This window comes from Trematomus bernacchii, unplaced genomic scaffold, assembly GCF_902827165.1.
Source record: "Trematomus bernacchii unplaced genomic scaffold, fTreBer1.1, whole genome shotgun sequence".
NCBI classification, from domain to species: Eukaryota; Metazoa; Chordata; class Actinopteri; order Perciformes; family Nototheniidae; genus Trematomus; species Trematomus bernacchii.
The window spans coordinates 2,178,943-2,205,192 of NW_022987547.1; the positions used below are offsets into that span (position 1 = coordinate 2,178,943).

At 40.1% G+C, this 26,250-nt stretch overlaps 1 protein-coding gene across 1 annotated transcript; it reads right to left on the reverse strand.

Moving 5' to 3' along the window:
* Window positions 1–1,361: 1,361 nt before the first annotated feature.
* fam163ba (family with sequence similarity 163 member B, genome duplicate a) lies at window positions 1,362–24,253 on the reverse strand. The gene is made up of 3 exons (XM_034122951.1): window positions 23,345–24,253; window positions 5,966–6,081; window positions 1,362–3,828 (listed from the first exon to the last, which is right to left on the reverse strand). Exons 2-3 carry the CDS (start codon window positions 6,056–6,058, stop codon window positions 3,388–3,390), a joined length of 534 nt encoding a protein of 177 aa, XP_033978842.1. The 5' UTR covers window positions 6,059–6,081; window positions 23,345–24,253; the 3' UTR covers window positions 1,362–3,387.
* Window positions 24,254–26,250: the final 1,997 nt, after the last annotated feature.

Sequence of the window (26,250 nt, forward strand, 5' to 3'; positions counted from 1 at the left end):
TGTATTATGACCATATAATACATCATAATCTGCTTATAGCACTGTATCATTATACTTATGAGCCCTCATTCATATTCATAATGCTTTATAACAATAATCATTTAAGGAATAGTTCAACATTGTCTGTGGTTCAACACAAGCAATCTTATGTGCCTTTTTTCTGATGTTTTACCTTCATACTATAGCACAGTTAAAGAGTGTCAGAGTGTTCCTATGGAAACATTTGAGAGTACCGTTTTCCAATGATTTTTCTTGTTAAGTTTATAGCTGGTAAATAAACGACACACACCTTGTGAACTCAAAAGATAGAAGTTCTTCATCTCTGTTTTCTCACAACTGCTACAGCTCATTATAAAGCATCTTATAGTTCATATTGTGATGCATCATTAGTACGTTTATAATGCATTTTAGAGTTGATTTTCCTCTGAGTTGAGATGATGAACAGATGTTGGCTTATTAACTTCATCAACCAAAATATGCACAGGAAAAAAAAACAGAGATTGCTGTTTTCAATCTAGTTTAGATCAATTTGCTGTGAAGAAGTATTACAACAAAACTTAATTGATCAGAAAAAACCTAATGGTCTAAATAATACTTCCGATTTATTTTCTTGCAGGACTAAATAGCTCTGTTTGCTGTTTGCATTGACCAAGTCATACAGTATGTTCTAGCTTGGTGATATTTACCCAGCGTTTAGCAGTTGATTAAATAAGATAATCCAGGATGATGCATTTGGCAACCGGCAGAAATATGTAAAAAAGATTCTGAGGAGCCCATTCAATACACATGACAGTAAGAAAAGGCACATCAAGATACAAACAATCCAAATCATTAAAGGGGCCCTATTACACTGAACAAACGGAAAGGTTGACTTTAATTAAATGTATTATGTCAACAATTTTCATATAATTGTATTAGGTTATTGAAGGCAATAATATTAAGTTGAACCTAATTTTTTTTTATTTAAACTTAATATTATTGCTTTCAACTAACATAATAAAGTTATGTGAAATCTGTTGACATAATACATTTAATAAAAAGTAAACGGTTCAGTTTTGTCAGCGTATGCACATTTTCAGAGTTCATATTTGTATTTTGTACCGTGACATGTTTACTTGATTTCATGTTCAAAAAGTGGTGCTTTGTGATTTTAGCCTTTGCAGACCATTTACATGCACAAACCTATATAACAAAAAAGGGAAAACCCCCCAAAGCATAATAGGGCCCCTTTAACACACTTAAATATAACAAATGAATTCCAAGGCCATTCATCCACAAACATTAGAACATGAATTTGAACCATGAGAACATTTGAACATTTAACACAGTTAATTTAAGGAAAGTACAACAAAACAGTTCAGAAAGATTTTCACACCATTTTATTAGCAACAATGTGTCTGTTAGTTATATATTAGAAACAAGGACAGAAACTTTTCTGCTTCACTGTACCGAGTCTGAAAAACCAGCTGGATCATAAAATAAAGCAAGTAATTCATATACTGTAGGGAAAAAGCAACACTGCATTTGAATATACACTTGTAATAATAATAATAATAATAATACATTTCTCTTTAATAAATCTTTATGGCACAAAGTTTCCTGTGCAACTGTCACATCTGTTTAAAAGGAAGGAAAGCATAGCATTGAGAACTGTGTGAATATGTGTGTGTGTGTTCGTGTTGTAGTGTATTTGCAGGAAAGCACATGTCACAAGAGGAAAACTTATAACAAAATCACTCACTGTTTCACCCTTTGGGAATATTAATGAGCATGATCGCTGATCAAATCAACAGAGAGAGAAAGAGAGAGGGAGTGTGGGTACAACAGCATCTACCATCCATTTTAAAGGGGGGGCGAGGGACAATCCAATCAGCTTTAGGCCCCTCACAAAGCCACAAGCATTTCTTCATGAAATCAAGCGGTAAATCATTTCATTCGTGAAACGTGTGTTCTGTGTCCATAAAACTGCTCCTCCAGCTATAGGCCGGTCAGCCAAGTGCAGAAAATAAAAACAATCCCGGGAAGGAACTCTCTGAGTACCTCAGAGAAGAGCAAATGTTTCTCAGTCCATCGAGTTGAGAGAAGAGAGAGACTAAAGTGTGTACTATGGCCTGTTAAATACTTAAAGATGTGCCTTCAAATGTGAATTAATCTTTAGCCCATGAATCCATTTATCAAACCAGAGACAACACAAGAAATTCAGTGAAGAGTCTAGAAGAACTAAAATAACTATAAAGCCTTGCCTTACAAATGTCCTCTGACTGCCACAATTACAACTTCAGTCTATGTTTTAGCCTTAATCTGTAAAATAAACATTTACAAAATAGGTTTTGTCATCTGGTTGGAGCACTCTTCGCATTAGCATACATTTAAAGGGCAAACTAATACAATGCATTCACCCATTACAAGAAATGTCTAAAATGTTATTGCAACCCACCACAGGGTTTGGTTTACATATAGGGGGGGTGAAAGATTGTTTTGAAGTGAATGGAATAATAATCTCGGTATAACAACTGATCAAGTTATACACACACGCACACACACATGCAAGAACAGTCACACAAATGCAAGAACCTAAAGTATCCCCCCTTTGGCACCTATAGTCACTCCGCCTGCATGAACACAGAGGTCCGTCTCTGCTGAAGTGTGTTACTCTTTGTGTCAGCAGACGCTCAGAGAAACCAGTCTACCGTCAAAATGGAGACCTCTATGAAATTCTGTGGAAAACAAGCAGGGATTTCCATCTTCTGTGAGCCCTTTATGTCTTAAAATATTATGGCCTAAATGATCTGAAATGTCATTGGATGGCAGCTAAAACATGACATCCACCCTTCCTCCACTGGTGGTGAGTGATATTTTATAATCTTTATAATCTGTGGATGGAGGAACAGGCAGATCCTCCCATCACGGGAGAGGGAAACACTGGACTTCTCCTAATCATATTTTGTTAGTATAGCAGCTATGACAGAGAGAGAATCCCTGCTGATTATGGATTAAGGGAATCTGTGTGTCTTTCAGGCCACGAGTAAAAGATTCCAATAGGGCGACACAAACTTTATCAAATGGTTAAACAAATTCCTTTTTCATTGTTAAAAAAAGAGCTATTTAAAACAAAACAAAAACAAGACGTTTGTGTTATTGGTAAATTCACAATACTTTAAACTATCGTGGCTCAAGTGTAAGGTCCTGGACCTGAGCATAGTACCTTGGAAAATCCTGTCCTGAGAGCCATCGGAGTCCTTCAGTCTGCGAAAGGTGACCAGTAGAAGGAGACAAGATTAGACCAAACTATGGACTAAACTGGTCTAGACGACAAAAACAGAGTCTTGTTTAGGCTATCCCTATTCATCTGAGCACATACTGACAACGAGTTCAAACCTCACCCAGCTAAACATCAGTGCTGATGCTGCAGCTGCGTGTGAACATGTCCCTCATCGTGACCGACCGGGCCAGGTTTGGTTTCCGGTAGTTTGAAATGTTCACAGGCACTGGCAGGTCCAGATCTTGCTGATGCACGCTGCGGTAGCTGATCCGGTCGCCTCCGTTCCTCAAGCCATCTGGTTGATGGTGGATCTGCGGCTGAGGGGGCGGCTGCAGGTAGAAAGGCAGGTCATAGTGCGTACAGGATGGACAGAAGGTCTGTGAGCGTGTCAGTTTCCTGGCCAGGGGAGGGGTGGAGAAAAGGGCGGGGCCATTGGAGATGGAGGAGGCGGCGGCCGTAGCCGCCACAATGTTGTGATTGGAGTGGACCGGAGGGAGGCGGGACGTAACAGCGAAGTCTGGCTCCTCCTCCTCCGACTCAGACTCTTCCTTCTTGCAGCAATAATACTGGATGGAGGAGGAGATGGCGAGAAAGATGATGGGGAGCAGAGATGACAGAAGAAGAAGGGATAGAGAGACAGGGAGAATATTAGGGACCAAATTATGTCAAATAGAGAGATGAGCAAAAGAAGAGTTTCAAAAGTGGCATAACAGAAAGATAATGATCAATAAAGAGAAAGGCATTTATTCCACTGAAAAGTCTGCATGGCCATGGTGTTAGCAGAAGCACAGCAGAATACATTCTTTGGCAAGTTCATTGAAATGCACTTAAAGCCATTAAGGTATAAGTCAGCATCTATATTCTACTAATAATGTTTTTTCAGTACTGTCTGACAATGCTTGCCGCCACAAATCCTGAGATTTTGTGCATATTGAGGAGCTGCCATACGAGGCCCTGGCCAAACGTTTGGGAGCAATTCAGAGTTCAGTGATGTGCTCAAGGACACTTCGACACATGGGAGGAGCTGGATACGCACCAACCCTGCCATTAATTCTCTACCTGCTGACTCACAAAAACATACATTTGAGCCCATTACCTTTAAGATAACGGCAATAACAGCATTTTGTCCCACCACAAGTTTTTATACTAGTTAAAGAAACAAGATCATTAGTTAGCTTTACAGTTACTGGTAGGTGGATTTTGTCACCTTCTGACAGAGCCTAGCTAGCTGTTTCAACCTGTTAACTGTCTGTAGCCTTAAATTCAAAGGACAGATATCAATCTTTTATTAAACTCATCTCAGTCATAAATTAAGCATACTCCCAGAAATTAAGAAACTATTTTAAAACTTGATATGATGAGGTTCTTTGTTAACTGAATTTGTTTCAAATTTGTTTGCCAAACATATTTTTAACACTATTGAAAGGCCAAGCAGTGAAATGCACAGGGGAGGAGTTCAGTTTAACAGAATGGAAACGGCATAATTTAAAACAGAAACAAACCCACATGCTTTAATAGCAATCCACAAACTGTAGTAATGCTTCCCGGTGGTGTTGTTAGTGTGATATTTCAAACTATCTGGAGTTTTTCAAGCATGAAAAGTGGTTCTTTTCACCTAAATACATCAGAATATCAGAGCACAACCCCTTAGAAAGATGGATCATGCGTGACGATGCATAAAGATCAAAGATATTATGGCTATTTCTTTTTGGGTGCGGTGATGGCTTTTATTCTTCACAGTGTTGTAGCAATCTTTCCTATTCCACTCACTGTAGAAGAGATGATTTACCTTAAGATCTTTCTGTCTTTAAGGTACAAGCTTACATGCTCTGACAGCCAAAGACCAGGACCATGACTGACACACAGAGAGTGTTTGCCTCATTACCATAAATGTACATTTTAGCTACGCTAGCAGAATGGCCCAAGGAATGGCAATGTCTCATCAGACGGTCCGTCCACCACTTTGGCCTCTGGGATGGATAACCCTGACATTTGGAACAGACATTTATATTACCCTCAGGATGAATCGTGTTAACTTTGGTAAAACCCTGACTTTCTTTCGCGTCCCATCATCATGTTCATTTGTCCAATACTGTGGTTTAGGATCATAACAACTGTGTAGTGCTAATGAGCAAATCTTAGCATGCTGAAATGCTAAACTAAAATGGTCAACACTATCAAGATAAAACCTACTGAACACATGTCGGACAGTAGCATCTAGCTGAGCATTGAATAGCTGCTAGCATGGCTGTAAATAGTCTATTTTTTGTTGAAACCTATATCAGTGTGTTTTACAGGAACGTGATCATTTTAAAGGGCACCTATCCTTACAAAGATTACATTGTCTTTAAGAGTACAACAAATCAGGGCCACTATTCCCTGATGAACATGCCTGTCTATTGCGGTATTTTTATGCAATTCTAAACGCAGCTCTAGAAACATTTTCTACTGCAGTAAAACCCAAGCTTGAGAAGCCTTGGCAGACACAGACAAAGAATGCTGCTACACTCATCAATTACGTTTTTTGGGTTAAAGGAACACGCCTATTATCCTTGCTATTTGAGGTCGCAAACACAATTTCCCTGATTAAAGCAGCTATGCTTATGACTACGTTCTGAAGGACACCTTTAACTCGCAGCTCATGCAAACTTTCTGAGAAAATACAGGGAATATAACACTGTCTGAAAGCAGTTGTGGCCTCACCTGTAGCCTACAGTAGCACAGTACTGCGATGATAAGGAGTAATATAACCGTAGCTAGAATTCCACCAGTGATGACCACTGTCCCGGCTGTCATTCGAATGGCTCTCCATCAACACCCTGCAGAGAGCAAGAAGAGAGAAGGATGGCAGAAGAGGGGCAGAGAGAAAGAGTGGAAAAGAGAAGAGGAGGGAGAGAAGAAATGGCGGAAGAGAAAGCACACAATTAATCAGCACAGTGGCTTCATTAAGTAGATTATAACTGTGTGTCATCTCAGTGGTGCTTATTGAATTATCCAGCAGTTAGGAAACATGTAATAGAATCATCCTACAAATGCTGCTCATATTATAGATGGGATCTCAGGCTGAAACACATGAGGAAAAGAAGTGTGAGAGAGAGAAGGAAATCAGCATTCAACAGCAGAGCAGCAACAGAAACAAGCTGCAGGAGAGCAAAGAGATAAATGGATTGTGGTAGTGAGGAGAGTTGAAGTGACTGAGCATGGTGATAGAAAACAAAGACAGAGCGAGTGGCTAATTGACATGGAGTGAGGGGGAAAAAAAGGTCAAGATGAGTTGAGTAATAGGGATAGGAAGGGATTTGATGAATGATTGTGAAATGGAGATACAAAGTGATGGAGTGGATGAAGAAGGTGGTGTGAAAGACAGACGGGGAAAGGTGATACCTAAACAGATGGAAATGAAGAATGGATGGGAGAAACAGAGGATGAAGGGATGAAGACAAAGGAAAACAGGGTTTTTGGATGACTAATAAGATGGAAAGTGTGCATAAGAAGAAGGGAGGTGAACAGAGAAGGGATTTTGCTGAGATTTTGAGGTTTCAAGCCGAGCACACGGTTGAATGAAAACAGATATATAATCTCTTATGTATACCGAGCCAGGACCCAAAATGCATTATAACCCAGAGACTTTTGTTCATGCCCACTGCTTTAAAAGTAATAAAATACATATCCGTAAGTCTATGGTTGAATCTAAAAATAGAAATATGAAACGCAGGTACTATATGACACCAACCTTGGGAAGGAAATAATTCTGGTGACAATAATAGTCACAAAAGTAAAAGAAAATCTAAATGCTGTCTTTGTGTTAATACTCGCCTACACAGAACACCACAATAATACTATAAAAGCAATACTAAACAATTTGCACTTGTGATACAACCTTTTCCACCAACATTAAATTGATTGATTTTTAACAGTTTGGAGCATTGTGACCAAAAATAAATTGGTGCTCAATCCGAAAGTTTGTTAACGGCAGAAACCAAAAATTAGCACTTGACCTGAAGTGTGAACTATGAGATCTTCAGTGGCCTTGTCATGTTCTACAGGTTGGAAATAGAGGATTGAAAAGGCACAAAGAGAGAAGTCAAGTGAGAAATTGCCTGATTAAAAAAAGAATGTTCAATGATTTTAGTAAGTGTTGGTCCATACTTGTTTTTCGGTTTAAGTCAATGCAGGAAGAACCTTAGCTTATGTTGTGAAAAAAGGGTGGGGTTTTCACAATGAATCAGCATTCTGAGAGCATTGCTTCCCTAATGAGAGAAATCTCTTAATGAAGAATCAATCAGCAGGAAACAGATGTGTGTGATCTGTGACCTTAAGTCAGAGGTCAAGACAAAGCCAATTGGAGATGTTGATCTATGATGAGCTGATTGAGCTCATATTTGACAAGCTCTGCAGATTTGTCAAGTGGAACTACTGTTATCTCTCTTGCTTTCTTGCCATTGCATTGTATCGTTTATTTACTTGCTTATATGCAAATATTGCTTTCAATATTTCATTGTTTCATGTAATGCATTTAAGCAGTATTGCTGTCTTTGTGTGTGCTTCACCATAGCCAAATTATGATCTTTGTAGTCCTCTGGAAAAGTCAGTCTTAATTAATTTGTAGATTCAGGTAGTCTATATTACAGTTTCCATGCGGGTAGAAATGACTGGGCTGAATGATCCAGAATGTCATAAGAACATTTGCAGCAGTATGATTGACTTGAAACTGAACTGACCTCATTCTCAGCTTATTAGATCAATGCTTCCCTTTAATTACCTCTTTTCAGTCTCCACAGCAGCTGGATTACAGGAAGAAGCCTTGGGCATGGAGGCTTTAAATGTTCATTTTACTCTTGAAAGTAACTCGCATTAATCACAAACATTGTAATGTCATTCAGGTTGTCAAAAGTAATTGCTTTTCTCTGCCTTCCTCACATTGTAAAGAATTTGAGGCTGTCACATAACTAAAGAGTTGGAGCCCCGCAGCAGCCATCAACAATAACTGAACCCTTACCTGCTCACTGAGGCAGTTATTTGTTACACAACAACAGCAGCCTAAATCAAACAAAACAAATCGCTGAACTGAACTTTTTCACAGAGAAGTACATTTACATGTAGAATTGAGGCACTATGCAAGATGTAGATGGAGCTTAACGGCTCAATGGCAACAGGCTTTCAGTTGTTACTATTAATGCAAAACATATTTGCCTTTGCTAGCTCAGAATTTGCATTTTTATAATCAGTGGAGATTTTCTGGAATAATCTTGCAAATACAGGAAACAGGTTCTCCAATCCTCAAATTGCATTTAATTTCATGCATTTAATGACATTTCTATGACCTTCTAACAGTGATATATAGGAATAGATGTTGACATTAAGAGTTAGAATCATCATCTGTAAATCATGTTGCTGGTGATGCTTTTGGCTTTATCTCTATGATCCAGTTTTAGCAAGTACAGATCAGCTCTGCATTTCTAAATATATATATTATTTTACCTTTTCTTATAGCGTGCTACTGTCAGTGTGGAAAAAGTTGTGACTCAATTTCCAGGTTTAGCTACATTCTTATATATTTGGGGAAAACCCTGCAGACACTTGACAGATGTGGGAACAGACCTTTTCCCCTTCATTACATGCACAATCTGGAAGTGTCATTGGACCACACAATCACACTGCATTGTGGATAATTGCCTGAAACCAAAAATAGGACAGCAGGCTTGTTGCTAAGCTATGACTCAATGATGCGAGCCATTATCAGCAGCAAGCACACAGCAGTATAGCCCGACGTTGTCAAGATATAACTCAACTGTGACACGAACACACCCTGAAATGATGAAAACATAAGAATAGTGAGGTAAATGCAAACAGTCATGCTCTTTACTGCTATCCCAGTATGCGATTTAAATTGAATTTGTGCCTGTCTGTACATCCTGGACAAGTCTATGTGTGTACTATTGACTTACAGCTCTGACCTTCTCACCCTGAAACACCTTTAAACCATGTTGAATTCCTCTGTGGATATCTTGTCTAAACCCCATTAGCTTTCATTGTGATATTTCTCTCCATGGAGGCTCTATAAAGTTAGAATAGATCAGTCTGTCTCTGCAGTATATGTGCCCTGTCTACAGACAACACAGCTACTCCCCTCAGGCAGGAATACAGCGGGACTCTAATCCAATCTCCAGGCCACACAGTCCACCAACCAAATCAATATGAAGGAACATCAGGAACAGAGCGTTATAGGCTTAGAGTTCAATCGAAGAGCTACATGTGGTGATTTTGGGACTTTTCAGGAACAGAGAACGGGAAAATGGAGGAGTTTGAATGTCTGTCTGACATTTGGGTTAAAGGTAGGGTAGGCAAGAATGGAGAAACCAGCTCGAGTGCGCTAGAATTTGAAACTACGCAGCCGAAAGAAATCTGTCCCTTCCTTCAGACTTCCTTATAGAGCCCCTCCTCCAACACACACGAACGCGCACATGACCAATGAGGGCACGAGATAAGTTTGTGCACGAGATGGAAGGCTGACAGGCAGGTAGGCCATCCAGTTATTTTAGCCGGGCTGGATAAAATAATTGGTCGTGCTTTTTACAGTATTACAGCTTCCACAGATGAATTTTTTTTATGTATTTATTGTCAAAGCATTTAATTTATTCATTGCTATCGGGATGTTAAGAGCATTCCATGGAATATAACAAAAAGTGTTTCTGAAGTGAATTACCTACCCTACCTTTAAGCTGAGATATAGTGATGTAATGTACTGCAGGCCTTTTATCAAATCTTCACTAACAGCACTGCTTAAGTTAGAGCTTTGTTAAATATCAAAAATCTGTCTGATCATAACGATGGGCTTAAAGTGTTACTAATCAATATTTTAATATTTGTTTGAATCAATAACAAAGGATAAAAAACCCTCAGAGAATTATCCCCCAACTCTGCAATTCCCCTGATCTTAATTGAGTGTTTTGTTTTGTTTCTTACGTCCTGCTAATCTACTGTTTTGGTTCACTCTTTACTTATCACTGTTGTTTCTGATTGCTGCAGGCAGTGTTCTGCCACCTGCTCAGCAGCAAACAGCAGAGCGATACTACCAACTAGCTGGTGATTAAAGAGAAGCTTTAACCAGCTAAGAAGCCAGATCATTCCCTCCAAATATTATTCTCAATGACTCAATGTCTAAATGACTATTCCTCTTTGTCCACCGAATGTATATCAAATGATAATATGTCAATATTGCATTTACAGCTTGTTATACAGCCCCAACCAGCCATAAAATCTATTCGGCTTTAAAAAAATACTCATAGCATGTTTATGGTTTTATTAAGTACCATGACCCTATTGTGCATTCAGCCAATGTGTTCATTTAATAGAAAACAACATATCATTTCTAGATAATAATAATAGATAATAACAATAGCGCCCTAACCCTACACACACACACACACACACACACACACACACACACACACACACACACACACACACACACACACACACACACACACACACACACACACACACACACACACACACACACACACACACACACACACACACACACACACACACACACACACACACACACACACAATGCAGACATTTTGCCGGGATTTCACAAGCACAGCCATGATGCAGAATACTATTAAATATGTATAGGATGTGTATGTTTTACAATCAAAAACTACTATAGAGGATGCACGAATGCATGCACGCACGCACATGCAACACGCACACATTCGTTTTTTGGGCAGGCAGTGTGTATCTCCTGGGGCACCCTTAATCAGAGCAGTGTGTGAGGGATGTGTTGCAGTGAGGCGATGAACACTGTTAATTATTTAACCCTGCACAAACACACCCGCACGCACACACACACTCACAGACATCCACACATCCACACATTGTGAAATAGTACTGGTGAAAGGCATACTTGTCTGCTCCGCTTCTTTTTCTGGTATTCATCCCCACGAGTGACAAGAGGTTAGGGGCAAAGAGGAGAATAGCAGTAGGCACACCCACACACAAATACACACAAACACTCATAAACAATCACATGTAATAATTTTAGCACTAGCTAACATGCTCAGACAGTGGGCTTTGGAACAAATTGCCACGCTTTGATAAAACATGGCAGGGATCACAGCAGAGGTCTTGCTAGGAATAATGGCTGTTGACAGGCTTTCAGTGGAATGGGGGAGAAGTACACAGTAGGTGGTGTATTCGAGTCATACACAAGAGACAATAACATGCCCCGAGAACAATGGGATGAGCCCTATTACAGCTGTAGCTGTCAAAGAGTGATTTCCGTCATGTATTTTCAGCCATATCCAAAGAACACAGTGCATGGTTCTCTGACACATTGACACATAACGTTTGAAAATGTTTAATTACTGACATTCTTCTGAGCGCTAAAGTTCCTATGCCAGGTGTTTTCATGTCACAAAAAGGTCTTAGATAACAGAGCTCCGATTTGATAATGAAAAGAAAGACACAATGAACCTTTCTTTGTGACAGAATCTGTTTGATTATAGCTCTCTGTCGTCGATGAGTCGGCGTCTACCCTCTTATAAACTTAGCAATCAGCGAGCATTCAACTGGTGTTTGGAAAAGTAGTTACAGCTTTCACCTTCAGTATGAATCATCTTATCGGAAGAAAATGAATGCAATTATTAATGCAACATTTATCACAACTACCTTCACATACATTGCATTGATGTGTGATGCACCATCATTAAGATAATGAAGCGCCACTGTGATCCACTTTGTACACTTCATTACTTTTCCTTTGGAGCACAACCTGTCCTGCTGTATAGCTGGATTGCTTCAACTTTTTCTTTTTTTTTTACTTTCTCGCTGTGAGATAGCTGAGACTCGATTACATGTGGAACCACAGCCAAGAGACAGTTAGCTTAGCATAAAGGAAGAAATGGCTAGCCCAGCTTTCTCTAAAGTTCACATTTTTGCATAGCACCAGTATTTATGCTAAGCTAACTAGGCGTTGTAGCCTATCAATCATCTTATTTATCACTCTGAAAGAAAACAAATATGCGTACTTGTAAAAATGTTAAACTATCCCTTTAAGAGTTTTTCAAATTGAATGCAATGCCTTTTTGTTAGAATAAATAAACAGTCACTTTCAAAAACGGGTAATTTTGCAGTTGCGAAGACAAATATAGAAAGATTGTATAGTATGTCAATTAATTGAATTTGAGTCAATCGTAACACCTGAACAATAGCAATGTTCATATTGTTTAGTATAGTGTGTCTAGAGAAAGGGGTTTTCACCAGCAAAAACATATTCTGTAGAGGTACATCTGTAATCCTCTATAAAGGGAAATTGCAATTAATGTTTGAATTCAAATTGAATTGGTTTGTTTAAAAAGCCCTTTTGAGGCTGCATTGAAGATGCATGAAATGTCACTGTGTCAATACAAGTTAGAATTCAAATGATACTGAAGCCTACATGTTCAAATGTTCCCCCATGAGGAAGACGATAAGTTCACTAAACATTAACATTATGAATAATTTAACTGAATGAAAGTGAGTTTAACCGATGATGAAATGGTGCAAAATTGATTTGACTGGATGTTTATTAATTTATTTTTTTATCTCCATTAAGCCATAATACAAGTAGTAATATATCCCCAACTTCTTCTTTAAGCCTTGTCACAATGTTTCCCCGTCTGGCTGCACTGACCCTGACTGCTGCATTACTTGATTCTCCCTCTCAGGATCCTTGCTCACCCTGTTCCAGCGTAACATTTCACCAGGCGTACAAAAATGTTTCTTTGTGTCCCTGAACTCGAACCTCATCCCTCCGCTGAAAGGCACTGACAAGCCTGGCTCGCCCCCAACTCTGACCTTGAATCAGGTACCAGGGAAATCCAGAAGGCAGTGGGGAGATAGAGGGAGATTTGGGGGTTGTGGGAGAATTAAAAAAGGAACTATTCCTTATATGCAACGATAATTGGAAACCAGAAATAGTTTTTATTCCTCTCATGAGTCCCACTGCATTGCCCAGAAAATATTTCTGTTATAAGTGCCCCTCTGTGGATGATATATCATAAAGATTGCTCTCGGCTTGTAGGAATAGAGCACCATGAGGGCGTTTGAGAGACCTAATGGTGACCTGGGGGTCTCTTCATTTAATTACATAGCTCACTAAATGTCTCTCATCCATCTGAATGACCTTGCTTAGTAGCTGTTCCAGTTCAGATTGCATGCTGATGTAATGTAACATTAAACGCGGTGTGCATGCACTGGAAATGACGAAGCATGCCCTTCCTTGTGCAACACATACTGTATTTTTAGACAGTGGTAGTTTTTCAAGGTTTTCCTCTGGAGTCCCAATACATTTTTAGGATTATCTGAGAATGTTGTGGTGCTATAATGTGGCCAAATTGTAGAAAACAAAGCGCTTTCAAAAAGTATCATCACCTGTAATGTTGCTCAACATGAAGACGGGGTTTTGTCTCAGTTTTTAAATTAAACCTTGAAGCAAGAAATAACCATAAAGGCAAAACTAATTATGTTCCCATTTCCATGTTTCAGGGAACAAACATGGTTCTCTCAAAGCAATTCTCCTTTAGGTCAACCTCTCCTCTCCTTATTGCTACAAATATCTTTTGACTAGTGAACTTTACCATGCTTAATCCAAAAGGGATCTAATAAAGCTGTCACCTGTATTTACTCGAGCCTGTGGCGGGAAGCAGTCAGCTTTGATAATGTGTACAGAAACATAATGGAACATGTATTGTGTCACAGTCGAGTACTGTAATTGGCTCATTCAAGCGTTCATAAGTTCAAATTGTGTATGGTGTGTGTCCTGTTGCAGCAGACAAACTTATTTTACTGCAGTTTCAAACAATGCCTTTCACTTTGAACTATAAAAATCCAACAAAGAAATATTTTTAAAGAATGTCATCTATCTATCTGTCATTATGTGAGCATCTTCCTCCAAATGTGTCTTTTGCCCTGAATGGTTGAAGGAATGGGCTTTCACTTTTTATTTTATCATAATTGCATATAATCACTGCCACTGCACTTCCTCCTCCTCCCCTCCGCCATGCCATGCACTACCCTCTGCTGTGAAAATAATACCACTAGCCTGGGTGTGACAGGCTATAATCTTGGCACCAGCAGGAGCTAAAGTTAGCTCAGAGATATTACAGTGCTTTGAACTTCACAGCTGATGGATTGAAGGGCCCTGAAACTGAGTTTTGTGAGCGGTAAAAATGTGTCCTGGTAACAGGTGGACTTAAAAAGTGATTACGTTTTTTTTAATTCAGTGACAGTTACTGTAGACCTTAATCTTTACTTTTGGCCTGACATAATAAGCTAATTGTATCACTTAAATCCTTAGTGGTTAAGTCATTGTGAAATAGATCAGCGGGGACATAACTACAAACATTTTAGAATTAACTTTCATGAACTGAAAAAAACGCATGCTGCAAAAGGATTGAAGTTCTATGACAAACAAAACTAAGTAGAAAACTTGTGAAATTAGTGATTTACAGAACGGAGACTCATGGGAGAAGAGCCAGAGGAGTGACAGCTGGAGGCAGCGGCAGCACGAGGGAAAGAAAAACAGCCAAGAACATCCGGAACACAGCAAAATGAAATGAGAAAAATATCAAGGCAGAGGGACAAAAATGTATAATAGGTCAAAAGTGATAAATAAATGAGTCTGTACATTGTTTATGAGCTTCTGAATATATCCAGTAATGAATAAAAACCAGTAATCCTGACAAAAGCCTGCAACAGGTGTTAGAACCAAACATATTATATTCCAGTTAGGTCTGTTTACGGAATGGCACTGATGACATGTGCCAGCAGTTCTGGACACAAAACAAAAACCACAGGCAGTGGTCTGCTACAGAGGCTCAATAATGGCCCAGCGCCACCAGATGGATGAATGTCAGCTTGGTGCATCAAGGCCATTAGATACACACAGTAATCGAGCATAATTAAAACTAACACATGAGTAAAACTAGCCGCTGTCTGATTTACAGCATAGTGGAGGAAAGTGTACATACTGTGTGTGTTTCTTGGTGTGAATACATACAATTGTTAGGTGGGAAAGCAAATATGAATTCCTTATAGAGCACACTATTCCAACATCTCTTCCCCACTCTAAAACACACACTTACTTCCAGCAACTTCCCTCTAATAGCATGAGTAGTAGTTACTGTTTCTGCGTAGCACTGCATAAATATAACAGACAAGAGCGGCGATACAACTCGACAGCATCTCCAGTCTCACGGCCCCTCAGAAATGAACTGCTGTTACCACAGAATATTAGTCAGTCGAGAGAGATTCATGCAAACTCTGTGCGCTCTTCCATATTGAGTAATAACAATAACAATAATGAAAATCTCAGCACCTTCCGCTCACTCTTGGCACAAATAATCTCTGCATGTTTGTTTGTGTGTAGTGTGCACATAACTTTAAACAGGATCATAACAGTAGCTGCTGGCTGCGGCTGGCTCACTCCCGGTTTATAAGTTCAGTGTCAGTCAAGAAAAGTTGCAGTGACAGAGGAGACAGTCTGTTGTGACACTCAAAGCTACGTTTGGACCTCATGGTGCGAAAAACGTTTTCTCATGCACACAACAAGCAGACAGTTCTATCCCGAGTCGGTCCCTAAGTTAATACATTATTGCAAAACATGTAAAAGTGTAATATTACGAACACCGCACGCACACGCACACACACACACCACACACACACACACACACACACACACACACACCAACACACACACACACACACACACACACACACACACACACACACACACACACACACACACACACACACACACACACACACACACACACACACACACCCACACACACACACACACACAACAAAAGCCTTCCCTCTGGCTACAGGCTCTGTTCAGGGTAATACACCGCCCTCAAACGAATTTAATTCCTTTTCCCTTCCCTGAATTAGATAAGACACCATTCAATTACATTTGCTCCTTGACACTTGACAATGATATCATTCTAATTTTAGACTTTTTCCTCACTTTGCCTTCTCTCCCCAAGCAACAGCATGGCACATGTCATTTTATCCCTCAGAAGGGCATAGTTAGCTTTAGTTTGACTGACATGTACAGATTGTGAGACAATGGGCCCTTAGGTAACAATATGTCAGATTCCTCCCACCCTGTCTCCATAAAACAAGACAGTACTTTCTAAAAAGTATAATTTCAGTCATTTTGTGTCCTTCTGTAGAGGTGTTGCATCTCCTTGCAGTGGTTTTTCGGTTGTTCTGCAGTCATTGTCCATTTCTATGATTGTCCAGCATTTATTTGTAGTCCTTTTACATTTCTGTGTGGTAGTTTGTGTCTTATTTTGGGTTGTTATGTATATGTTTTTGGTGTCTTTGTGATGTTTCTAGGTGTTAAGCGTCTCTTTGCTGTTATTTTAGGGTGCATGGGGTATTTTGTTATTCAGGCCCCTTGACCCCTAGGAACCAGTTTGATTAATCCATCCAGGTTGACTGGTTATATTGTGTTTTAAAACATCTCCATATGTCTCCAATAAGCAGCCAAATATTAAAACTGGGAATGACATAATGTGAGATGCTTAAAGGCATTTTAACATGTATGACTTTGTTTGAAGATGTATCTAGCTTATTAATCTGTCCAGCAAAGATGATAAACTCTGATGACATCTGGACCAATTTGGCTTCAGAACAAAGGATCAAGTTGGGATCAAATCATTTCCATAAAAAAAATCTACCGCAATGTCATTTTTTTTTATGAGTATACCTTTGCATATTCCGGAGGACACATGTTGCCTCACTATATGAAAGTGACAGGGCAGTTTTACTTTGTGACAGCAGTTGTCTTTCTATACGGAACATGCACAAAGGCACATCTCTGTATTCCTTTAGAGTTCTTTAACAGTAGTAGTCTACATTCAAAACTGTAGTAAACACTCCGAATTTAGAACCTGTCAACCCAGAAAAGATAACACCCTTGGCACCCTGCCAGACACGTCCTTCACTTTTTGTCGTCTTTACCTTGCGTTTGCATTCACTGCCTCTCTTTATCTCCACTTTCTGTCTTGCTGTCTCTTTTCCTTTTCCCTGAACCCTTTTCTCTGTCTGTTTAGCCTCTCCTCCCATTTGCTCTGCTGTCTCTGTCGGCCTCTCTGTTCTCCACCACTTGTTCTCTCTGTCTGTCCAGCTGATGTACACTTCCTCAGGGAGCACGGGCAGCACTCGGTTTGGAAAATCACTTTGAGCAGCAGTGCCACTCACAAGCAAAGACAGCGCCTCTGACTCAAGAGATTGATAGATCCTGCTGTGCGTCACTTTGTGTTTTCAAAGCGCAGCGTGTCAAACAAACATGGTATTCACAAGAAGTCACTCAACTGACAAAAGTCTCAGAACAGTCAGACGTTACTACGCGTCTGCTGCACTGATGAAATAATCACACAACTGTGGCATATGACAAAATGCACTGTGAAAAACAATACAATACCCACAAAAACTGGCACAAAAATATCATCCATTTTGTGACTAACGCTAGAACGTCCAAACCTGAGGAAACAACATTTGATTTGTGTTCAAATGTTCAATAGCAAGGTTTAAAATACTGTACTGTAAATGTTATTTGACTTGTAATTGCAGCGTGAAATCAGTTTACATAAATGTGCATTATATATGAAACCCTACAGAGCTCCTGTCTGCTTTTATTTCTGTCTTACATTTTAATCCCCTAAGAAGAGAAACATATACATCATGTATAATGATATGCAGTAACATAAAGAAGTAAGAAACAAGACACTTAAATATTGAATGCATTACATCTCCAGTATATTGTAAAGATACACATGTGTCTACTGTGTGTCTTCAGAGGTCTAAAGGAGGCAGTGACACGAAGGAGGTAGGGAAGATGGTACAGATTGAAGGAGACAGCATGAGTGGGAGTGATAAGTGGAGTAAACAGAGGAAAAAAGGTAGAGGGCGAGAGAAGAATTAAATGAGTGATAATGCGAAGAACAAATGAAGAAGAAAAGGCATCAGAGGACACTTTGTGACAGAATAGACGTCCTCGAATATATGTAAAGGTGGTCGAAGGAAATAAAAAGGAAGATTGCTTCGGTGTTAGTGCTAATGGTCAGTGCCGTTTAAAATCAGGTCTCCAGTTACTATGGCGACAGGGCTATTACAGACTGACATTTAACCACCGTCTTTTCTGTTTTTTGAGTGGGTGGTTTACTCTTAAAAGTTCTATCCGTTTTGTACTTGAACCAACTCTTCCCCAGCGCTCACTCACTGTATGCTAATCTCTAAGCTGGTACAAAATAAAGCACATTTCAGTCAGGCAGAAGTGCAGTAATGCATAATAAGATACGATATATTGAAAAGACAGGAATTTATGAATGAGAATCTCCCGTCTCATGTGCATTTCTGTTGTGATCAACTCTTATGGCGGAGTCAGTCACGACCTTGCTGAGCTTGCTTGTTCCTAAATGTATTTTCGCTTCATCACTTTCTAAAAGGGCCGTGTCGTCGACGTGTGCAACTTTTTTAGTCTCAGATTTAACATTATGCAGCTAAACTTGGCTGTTCTCATAATGAGTGAGTAGGCTTTGGATCATAAAGTTCGTAATGAGAAGGCCCCTAGGCTTCTTTGAAAAGTACCCAATATCGTAGGTTATACTCATAAAGAAAAAATGCAAATTAAACTTGGTCTGAGTAGTGTGCCAATAGCGAGCCAGATTAAAGGGAAAATTACACTTTTCATTAAGTTTGTTTCCACAGTTATTTGAACATTGTATTCACTTCTATCAAATACTGAGATCTGGGCGTACCCTAAATCACCAGTTTCAACATTTGTCTTACATTTTTAGAAATCAAATCATAAAATAATTGCACTGTTACACCTTTGGAACATTACTTCATTAGTCTTTGCAGAGCTACTTCCAGGATCAACTTCTACCATGTTTCGGAGCATACCGTTTTTCTGTAAACTGCCTGATGTTCTGACTGCTCACTTTGCTTGACCTTATGGTGGAATAATGTCTTTGTGTCTCCTGATCTCAGCAAGTGTAATTTGCTGTGTAAGCTGTTCTTGGGAAAAAAGCCCCACTGTTTGTCATATTCACTAACACAATTATTGACACTATTCATGACAAATTTGCATGGCAACACACATACAACCTTGCTAATGAAGCTGCCATGTACAGTATGAGGGACATGAAGGGAAGAACAATCGTTTGTTTTATTCTGCTGCTGTTTCTCCTCACCCTCTTCCTGTTCGTCTTCCCCGCCTCTCCCACCTCCCTTCTACTCTTTGCAATGAGCTTCAGTTTTACAATCACTCTTGGGGATGAGGGCAGCTGACCAAAGCGCGTGCTTGCACCAGGAATGCATGCCGGTGTCAGTGTGGGAACTCATCTGTGCGTGAGCGTGATGTGTGAGCATGTCACGGTGAAGCTACTGAGGGGGAGAGCGGAGTGTGGGGCCGAGGGGGAGGGGAGGAGAGATGGGTGGAGGAAGGGAGGAACGGGTGGTGACTGTTTAACATGATCATTGAGCAGCCATGTTCCCTTCCCCCAGTCTCAATCCATCCCCTCCACTTCTCCCTTCTCCCCTTTATCTCCACCACAGCAGATCTATCATGACTCGCCTCCCTGTTGAGCATTTTCAAGGTAATCAAGCTGATATGTGAGTACACTTTAAATGCCCAGGAAATAAAAGGCAGTGGACATGCTGCCATTGTAATTGCATTCACTCTTAGGTGGTTCTGCCAGTTGTTAAACCCTCCCTCCTCCTTGTCTTCTACTTCCCCTGCTGCCTATTTTACAAGCCCTCTTCTTCGTCTTCTTTCATCACCCATCTGTCTTTGAAATGTGGTTTCTTCCATCCTACTCATCTGCTTGTCCTTCAACTCCCTCTCCCTCTCTCTCTCTCCTCCTCCTCCTCCTCCTCGTCTCCCTCCTGCTGTAATGGCTGAGAGGCTGATAGACCAGCAGCAGCAGCAGCAACCAGACCAGAAACACACAGTCACTCATGGCCACGCTCAGAGGGGGGGCTTCAGAGTGTGTGTTTGTGAGTGTGTGTGTTTGTGTGTGTGAGCATGCAGGAGTATGACTGATCTCCCAGGGGGCCGAGGTTGTTACGAGGGTCACTGAGGAAGTCGCCATGGGAACATAAGCCCTGCCTTGTCTTTCATTGTTATGGCCCTCAAAGAGCACAGTATGTGTCTCAATTTATTTTTTCTTCGCAGTACACAACATGAGTTTAGTCCCAGTTGTCATTCCTATACTAGCATTCAGTTATTCCGCCTATAAATATATTATATTTCAGAACATACAAAACATTATATGATTTCATTAAATACACAGAATACATAATCTCACATGAACATGGATCTAAATCATCCACCACATCCCACCTAAATACACACTGAAAGAGGACCTTACTAGGTAGTATTCAACATTTTAATTAACTAAAAAAATTATATAGAATATAAATGAATATAATATAAAATTAAGAGAGGCAATCTAAACAATCCTGGCTAATTCAGAAAAATAATGCGGATGAAAACATTTTTTTCAAATGCATCTGATATAGGCGTTGGCAGGGTGTGCATATAGGTCAAATAGGGTTGCCAAATCTTTCTGAAAGTACATTCAGCATATATCTATGGGGTGATGGAAAACCAGATTTCCAAACCACCGCTATCCAGTGCTTTGTCTATAAACCTTTATGTTTAGTTTTTCAAGTTTAATAGATGGTTGTAAGATTCCCTTACAATCAAAATTGGCTTTAACACATATTTAACTTCCTGTATGTGTATAGTGTACTATTTCAATACCTGCGTTTGATAACATTTTTTACCATTAGCTCAGGCATTTACAATATAATATGATATTGAGTGCTTAAAACCAGTCACTGTGGTGCTAATACAAAGGCAGCATTGACGTGATTTGGAAAAATATCAGCACCAACATCATAACATAATTCATGGTAGCTCAGTGAGTCATACAGCAGAGGAGTCACAGGTATCAATCTGAGTAAGTGTGCAACCTTCAACTCTCTTTGCCCCCGGGAAATTAAAGGAAAAACCTACAGTAACCATCTTAGTTACATGTGGGAACACCACCTCAGAGCCTCTCTGTTACTGTAGCACCAACACATTTTCCTTCATTTGGTGTTTTGATGATAAAGCTGGAGAGCACTGAGATATGGCGATTGGGAAAGCAAAAGCATATTGGTTTCTATCCTAATCATATGCTCAGTGACCATTCGTGCCCTGTGTGGAGGCATATTGTTTCCTGGAGTTATTTATTCAGGTTTATTCTTGAAATGTACTGCACTCTTCTTAAACGTTTCAATGAATGAGAAGGAGGTAAGTATTTAGGGAGATTAGCTAAGGTAAACAGAAATGTGGGAATCAATAACTCCAAATCACATCTGCCAATACACAAGCAGAGAAGAAAATAATGAAGAGTATTCATCCTCTGGTAAACAGAATATTGCCTGAACTTTGGACTGAAACAGTACATTAGCGTTTTGATACTCCAACAGCTAATGAGGCTGTATTATATAGTGAGGTTATTTTCAAAGAAGTTACTTTCTGGGCAGCATGAAATAGTGGGTTTTAGTAAATACATTAGAGGTCTTAATTACAAGTTTCAACACAATAGACTATTATACAGATCTGATTATATAGACAACAGTATGATATCCGATGATATAAAGTCTGCAACGATGCAATTTCTATTTGATTCAACTCAGGGGCCTGAGATCAATATAAGACTATATCATGTGCCCATTCAATTCATCTATTGACAAAAAGAAAACAAAATGTAATTCGCTGGGCTCTTTCAGACTTGGGTTGAAACCCTCTTTTTATTTGAATTAAAATAGAATGATCTCTTTTGCCAATAAAATGCCCTCGTTCTCATGTAACCTGTTTGAATGTGTGCGAAGGAGATGCGCTTGGCTGGAAACCATGACATAGATGTGCTATGGGAATTTCACAATAAAGGCGTTTGTTAAAGATAATGATATGTATTGATATTTTGCATTGATACTATTGGATGATTGATCATTAAATCAGTGCATCGATCCATGTCAATGTATAGTTACACCCCTAAAATACTTAGCAAGTTATCCCCAAGAATATGATGGTTCATTCCTTCACCATAAGAGAAGAAGGGTTATTGTTAAAAAATAACCCCAATTGCCTTTAAGACAAGCATCTGGGGCCCAACATTCTTCTCCCCTTGTGTTCCACCAAAATTATATTCTTACAAAATATCTAAACACTCCATAAGCTTAGATTTCACCATCCCAGCTACACAGTTAAGCTGGTTAGCTATGACTTCATCCAGCACAGTGTTTTCCGAAACACAGCGTAGGCGGTTGGTTGCATTTGCATCCATTTGCCTGAAATATTTTCAGCATTTTAACTGAATTCAGTGGACTGCTTTCGTGTTGCACTGCTTTAATGCTGCTTGAGATGCATTTCCACCCTGCCTAAAAATATCTGAAGCGAACAGTTTGGATGTGACCATGGCTAACAGTTGGTGACAGTAGCAGTGGCTCACGAGCCATGCTGTTTTGTCAGCATGTGGTGAGCCGGCCAGCCAGCAAGTCGGTCATACAAAAGAATCACTGAACCTCTCCCTTTGCCTTTACCCTCTCTCATCTATCCCTCTGTTTATATATATCTGTAATATATATCCACAGCTGTACCATGATTCAGTTTAAGCTGCTGAAAACACACTCTGCTATTTGTTGTACTTAGAGGGGGGTATATGGACCATACTGAATTAGAAATGTTGTGGTTTGAATAAGAAAAGCTACCCATCCTGCTAGAAGACAAGTGTGGATCTGTCCATGGTGCTGAAATTAGAAAGTGATGAAGCACTCTGCTTCCCCTCTCCATCCATCTATCCATCTATCTCATCTCCTTTCCAAACAAACTACTAAATGGCATGCATGACTCAACAAGAAGATGTATCCGGTTTGCTATAAAACCAATGTTAAATCCAACATAGGAAAGAGTGTATGGAGAATAAAAGAACATCTTATTTACTTATACTGTAGGATGAGGAGGACTCTTACCTGCAGAGATAAGAGGAATTCACCGGGTCACATCTAGGGTAGTGGTGGCTCCCTGGAGCTCAGGTCGCGACCTCTGCTGGTTGTAGATTGTGTCGACCTCAGTCACTGAATAGTGAAACCAATAGCAAAAAAAGCCCAAATGTCAGCAAAGTAATCAGCAAAACGCTGAAGTGCCACTAAGTCAATCGACTTTAGTCCAACAAAAAACCGGTTGGCTGCTCCTGTGTAGTTGCTAGTTTAAAAAAAAGGTAAAATAGTATGTGTCCTTATTCTTTGCTGTCGGACTACTTTTCCACACCAGTCCTTTCATTCGCATGCAAAACGTTTTCTGTCCAATTCCAAACTCGCAGAAAGACACCCGAAAAGCACTCCAAAGATGAGGGAAAAAACGCTCCAATAGTAATTACAATGCCCCCGGAAAGACGCGTCAGCCACACACCACTGCTTGTCTGGAGTTGTTTGAACAGGAGAGACCGCTTCACCAACGCTGCTCTCAGATAAAGCACTCCTACGCAAACATCATCATCAGCCTCAGCAGCATGTATGTTGGAGGAGGAGACGAGGTGATAGAAAATCTCGACATCTCCATTTCAACCACCAGTTTCCCACCGTCCGAGGAGGTCGAGGTCAGATTTTTGATGAAGCGCTTCCACACAAATCGACGCGGAGCTTTTTCCCCTTATAAATCTATTTATCTATCTCCTCCCCTTCTCATGTGTGTTTGTCTCTTTGCGCCGCATGTTTGGCGAAAAACTAGCCAGCTGCTCGCCTCTCGGGCTAAGTGTCCCAGAGAATACCGGCTGCTGTATATTTACATGCACTGTTCCTGGATTTCCGCATATATTTGCTGATTCCTGCAGAGAGAGGTCCGGCGCTGCGCGGAGACGAGTCAAATGAATTCAGAGGTGTCTCTTTACTGCCTGCAGACCCAGTGAGTGAATGCAGCCTGGAGTGTGCAGCCTGAGAGATGGCGCTTTAGTCACAGATTGGCGGTGGGTGCTATAGAGAGAAGAGACAACAGAGAGGGAGGGGAGGGGGACAAGATGCTTGATGAAGTCCCTTCTGACTTCCAAGCAGAAGTCTGTCAGCTGTGTGCCTTTTTGTGGGACTTCAAGGGATGCAAGGTTGCTGAAATTGTAGACATTTTAATTAGGCTACACATGGTCTTACAAACTCCTCAAAAGTCACCATGACAAGTGTGGAGAAATAACAGAAAAATGCAAGAACAAGTGCATGTCCTCAGACACGTTGGTGGAGCCTGCGACTTAAGATTTTTTAACTATAATGTAGCTATGTACGTATAACAAATAAAAGCCTTGAACCTTGAACCTCGAACCTTGAACAAACTCTCCAAATGTACAACCAGCACACAGCCCACTGTATAAATCAGAGTTCTTCACACTGGAAACCAGAATGCAGAGAAGATTCATTAAGCTTCCCACTTACAGTTGCAGCAGTTAATCACCCAAGCCACATGAGACCAACACTATAACGATAATTAAACTATTACACCTGTCCTCTGCCAAAGGTTCAACCAAGGTGGAAAAACAAATTGTCCCTCTGTCTGGAACAAAACGTCCATTAAAGTCCATTAGGACCACAGACATATTCGTCCCTTTGAAAGATAATTTTGTCCCTCTGTCTTTTGTCATTTCACTCTGTTGATCTGTTTGAGGACATGTCAGGAAGTCCATCAGTAGATGAGATTGTTTTCTACTTTTAAGTCCCTTTCATGTGATCCATGAGACACTCTCTGTGCCACAGTATTCCCATCTTGTCAACTTCTAAACGCCACTGTTGTACCACTTCTTTTTCTTTCGTTATTCATCTGTCTTTTTTCTCCTCTTTGACTCTTCACTCATCGTCTCCTCTAATTACTCATCCAGCCCTACAACGTCTAGCCTCTCACATTCAGGTCAGACGAGGGGCAGTTTGAGGCAACGTTAAGAGTAGCAGTGTGAGTTTTTATTGCATTCATTATTCAAACAGGCAGAAGTGGAGATTAGTGCACTTTGAGAGTGTGCCGCGTTGAAATATTTATATTGGGAGAGATTGAGATGGTTGCATTTGTCATGTTGAGGGGAGTTCAGCTTTTATCCATTCCACTCTCTCTCCTTTTGTGTGTGTGTGTGTGTGTGTGTGTGTGTGTGTGTGTGTGTGTGTGTGTGTGTGTGTGTGTGTGTGTGTGTGTGTGTGTGTGTGTGTGTGTGTGTGTGTGTGTGTGTGTGTGTGTGTGCATTTGTGCATGCATGCATACAAGGTGAGGTGTATCAGAGTGGCTAAGAGGCATCTCGACCTATAAGAGTCAATTGCAGAATTGAAATAAAGCTTTCTTTACTATATCAATGAAGCGGAGTGTACAATAGATAATTGCTTTAACCACTGCAATTAAGGACAATCTTTTAGTCAAAGCTTGTTTACCAAACAGGCAAAGTGGGCAACCGCCTTGGGGCCCCAGACCCTTATGGGCCGCAGATGTCCCGGGTTAACTACACGGATGTCAATTGGTTTTGGTGGTTTGCAAACTTGTAAGTTATTGGCACCAGTAAAAGTGAAAAAACAATATGGATCTTTAAACATGACGTGACATAATATATATTGTGTAGAAAAGTCACATTTATATCTATGCTCAGTTCTATACACTCAGGTTTGAACCTTCTTGATCTTTAGCTTATGGGGACTTACATTAGCTTATGTTATCAAACTTTACTTTTATACATCTGTGTTATGTGATAACTTTATGACTCTACTACTTGTATTTAGATTTTTCTGTGGTTACCGCCTGTGGCCACAAGGGTTGCTGCTCAGCAAATTCTACATTGGCTTTAACTTAGACAGATGTTGTGGCAAGGTGGCACAATGTTGCAAGTTTAAGACCTTTCACTATAACAGCCATATAGTGAATA

Excerpts from the sequence above, each read along its gene's own strand:
- fam163ba (XM_034122951.1), bottom strand. The coding sequence starts at position 6,058 with ATGACAGCCGGGACAGTGGTCATCACTGGTGGAATTCTAGCTACGGTT. Across the intron at positions 3,829-5,965 it reads TGTGCTACTGTAGGCTACAG|TATTATTGCTGCAAGAAGGA; the intron begins GTGAGGCCACAA and ends TCCTCCATCCAG.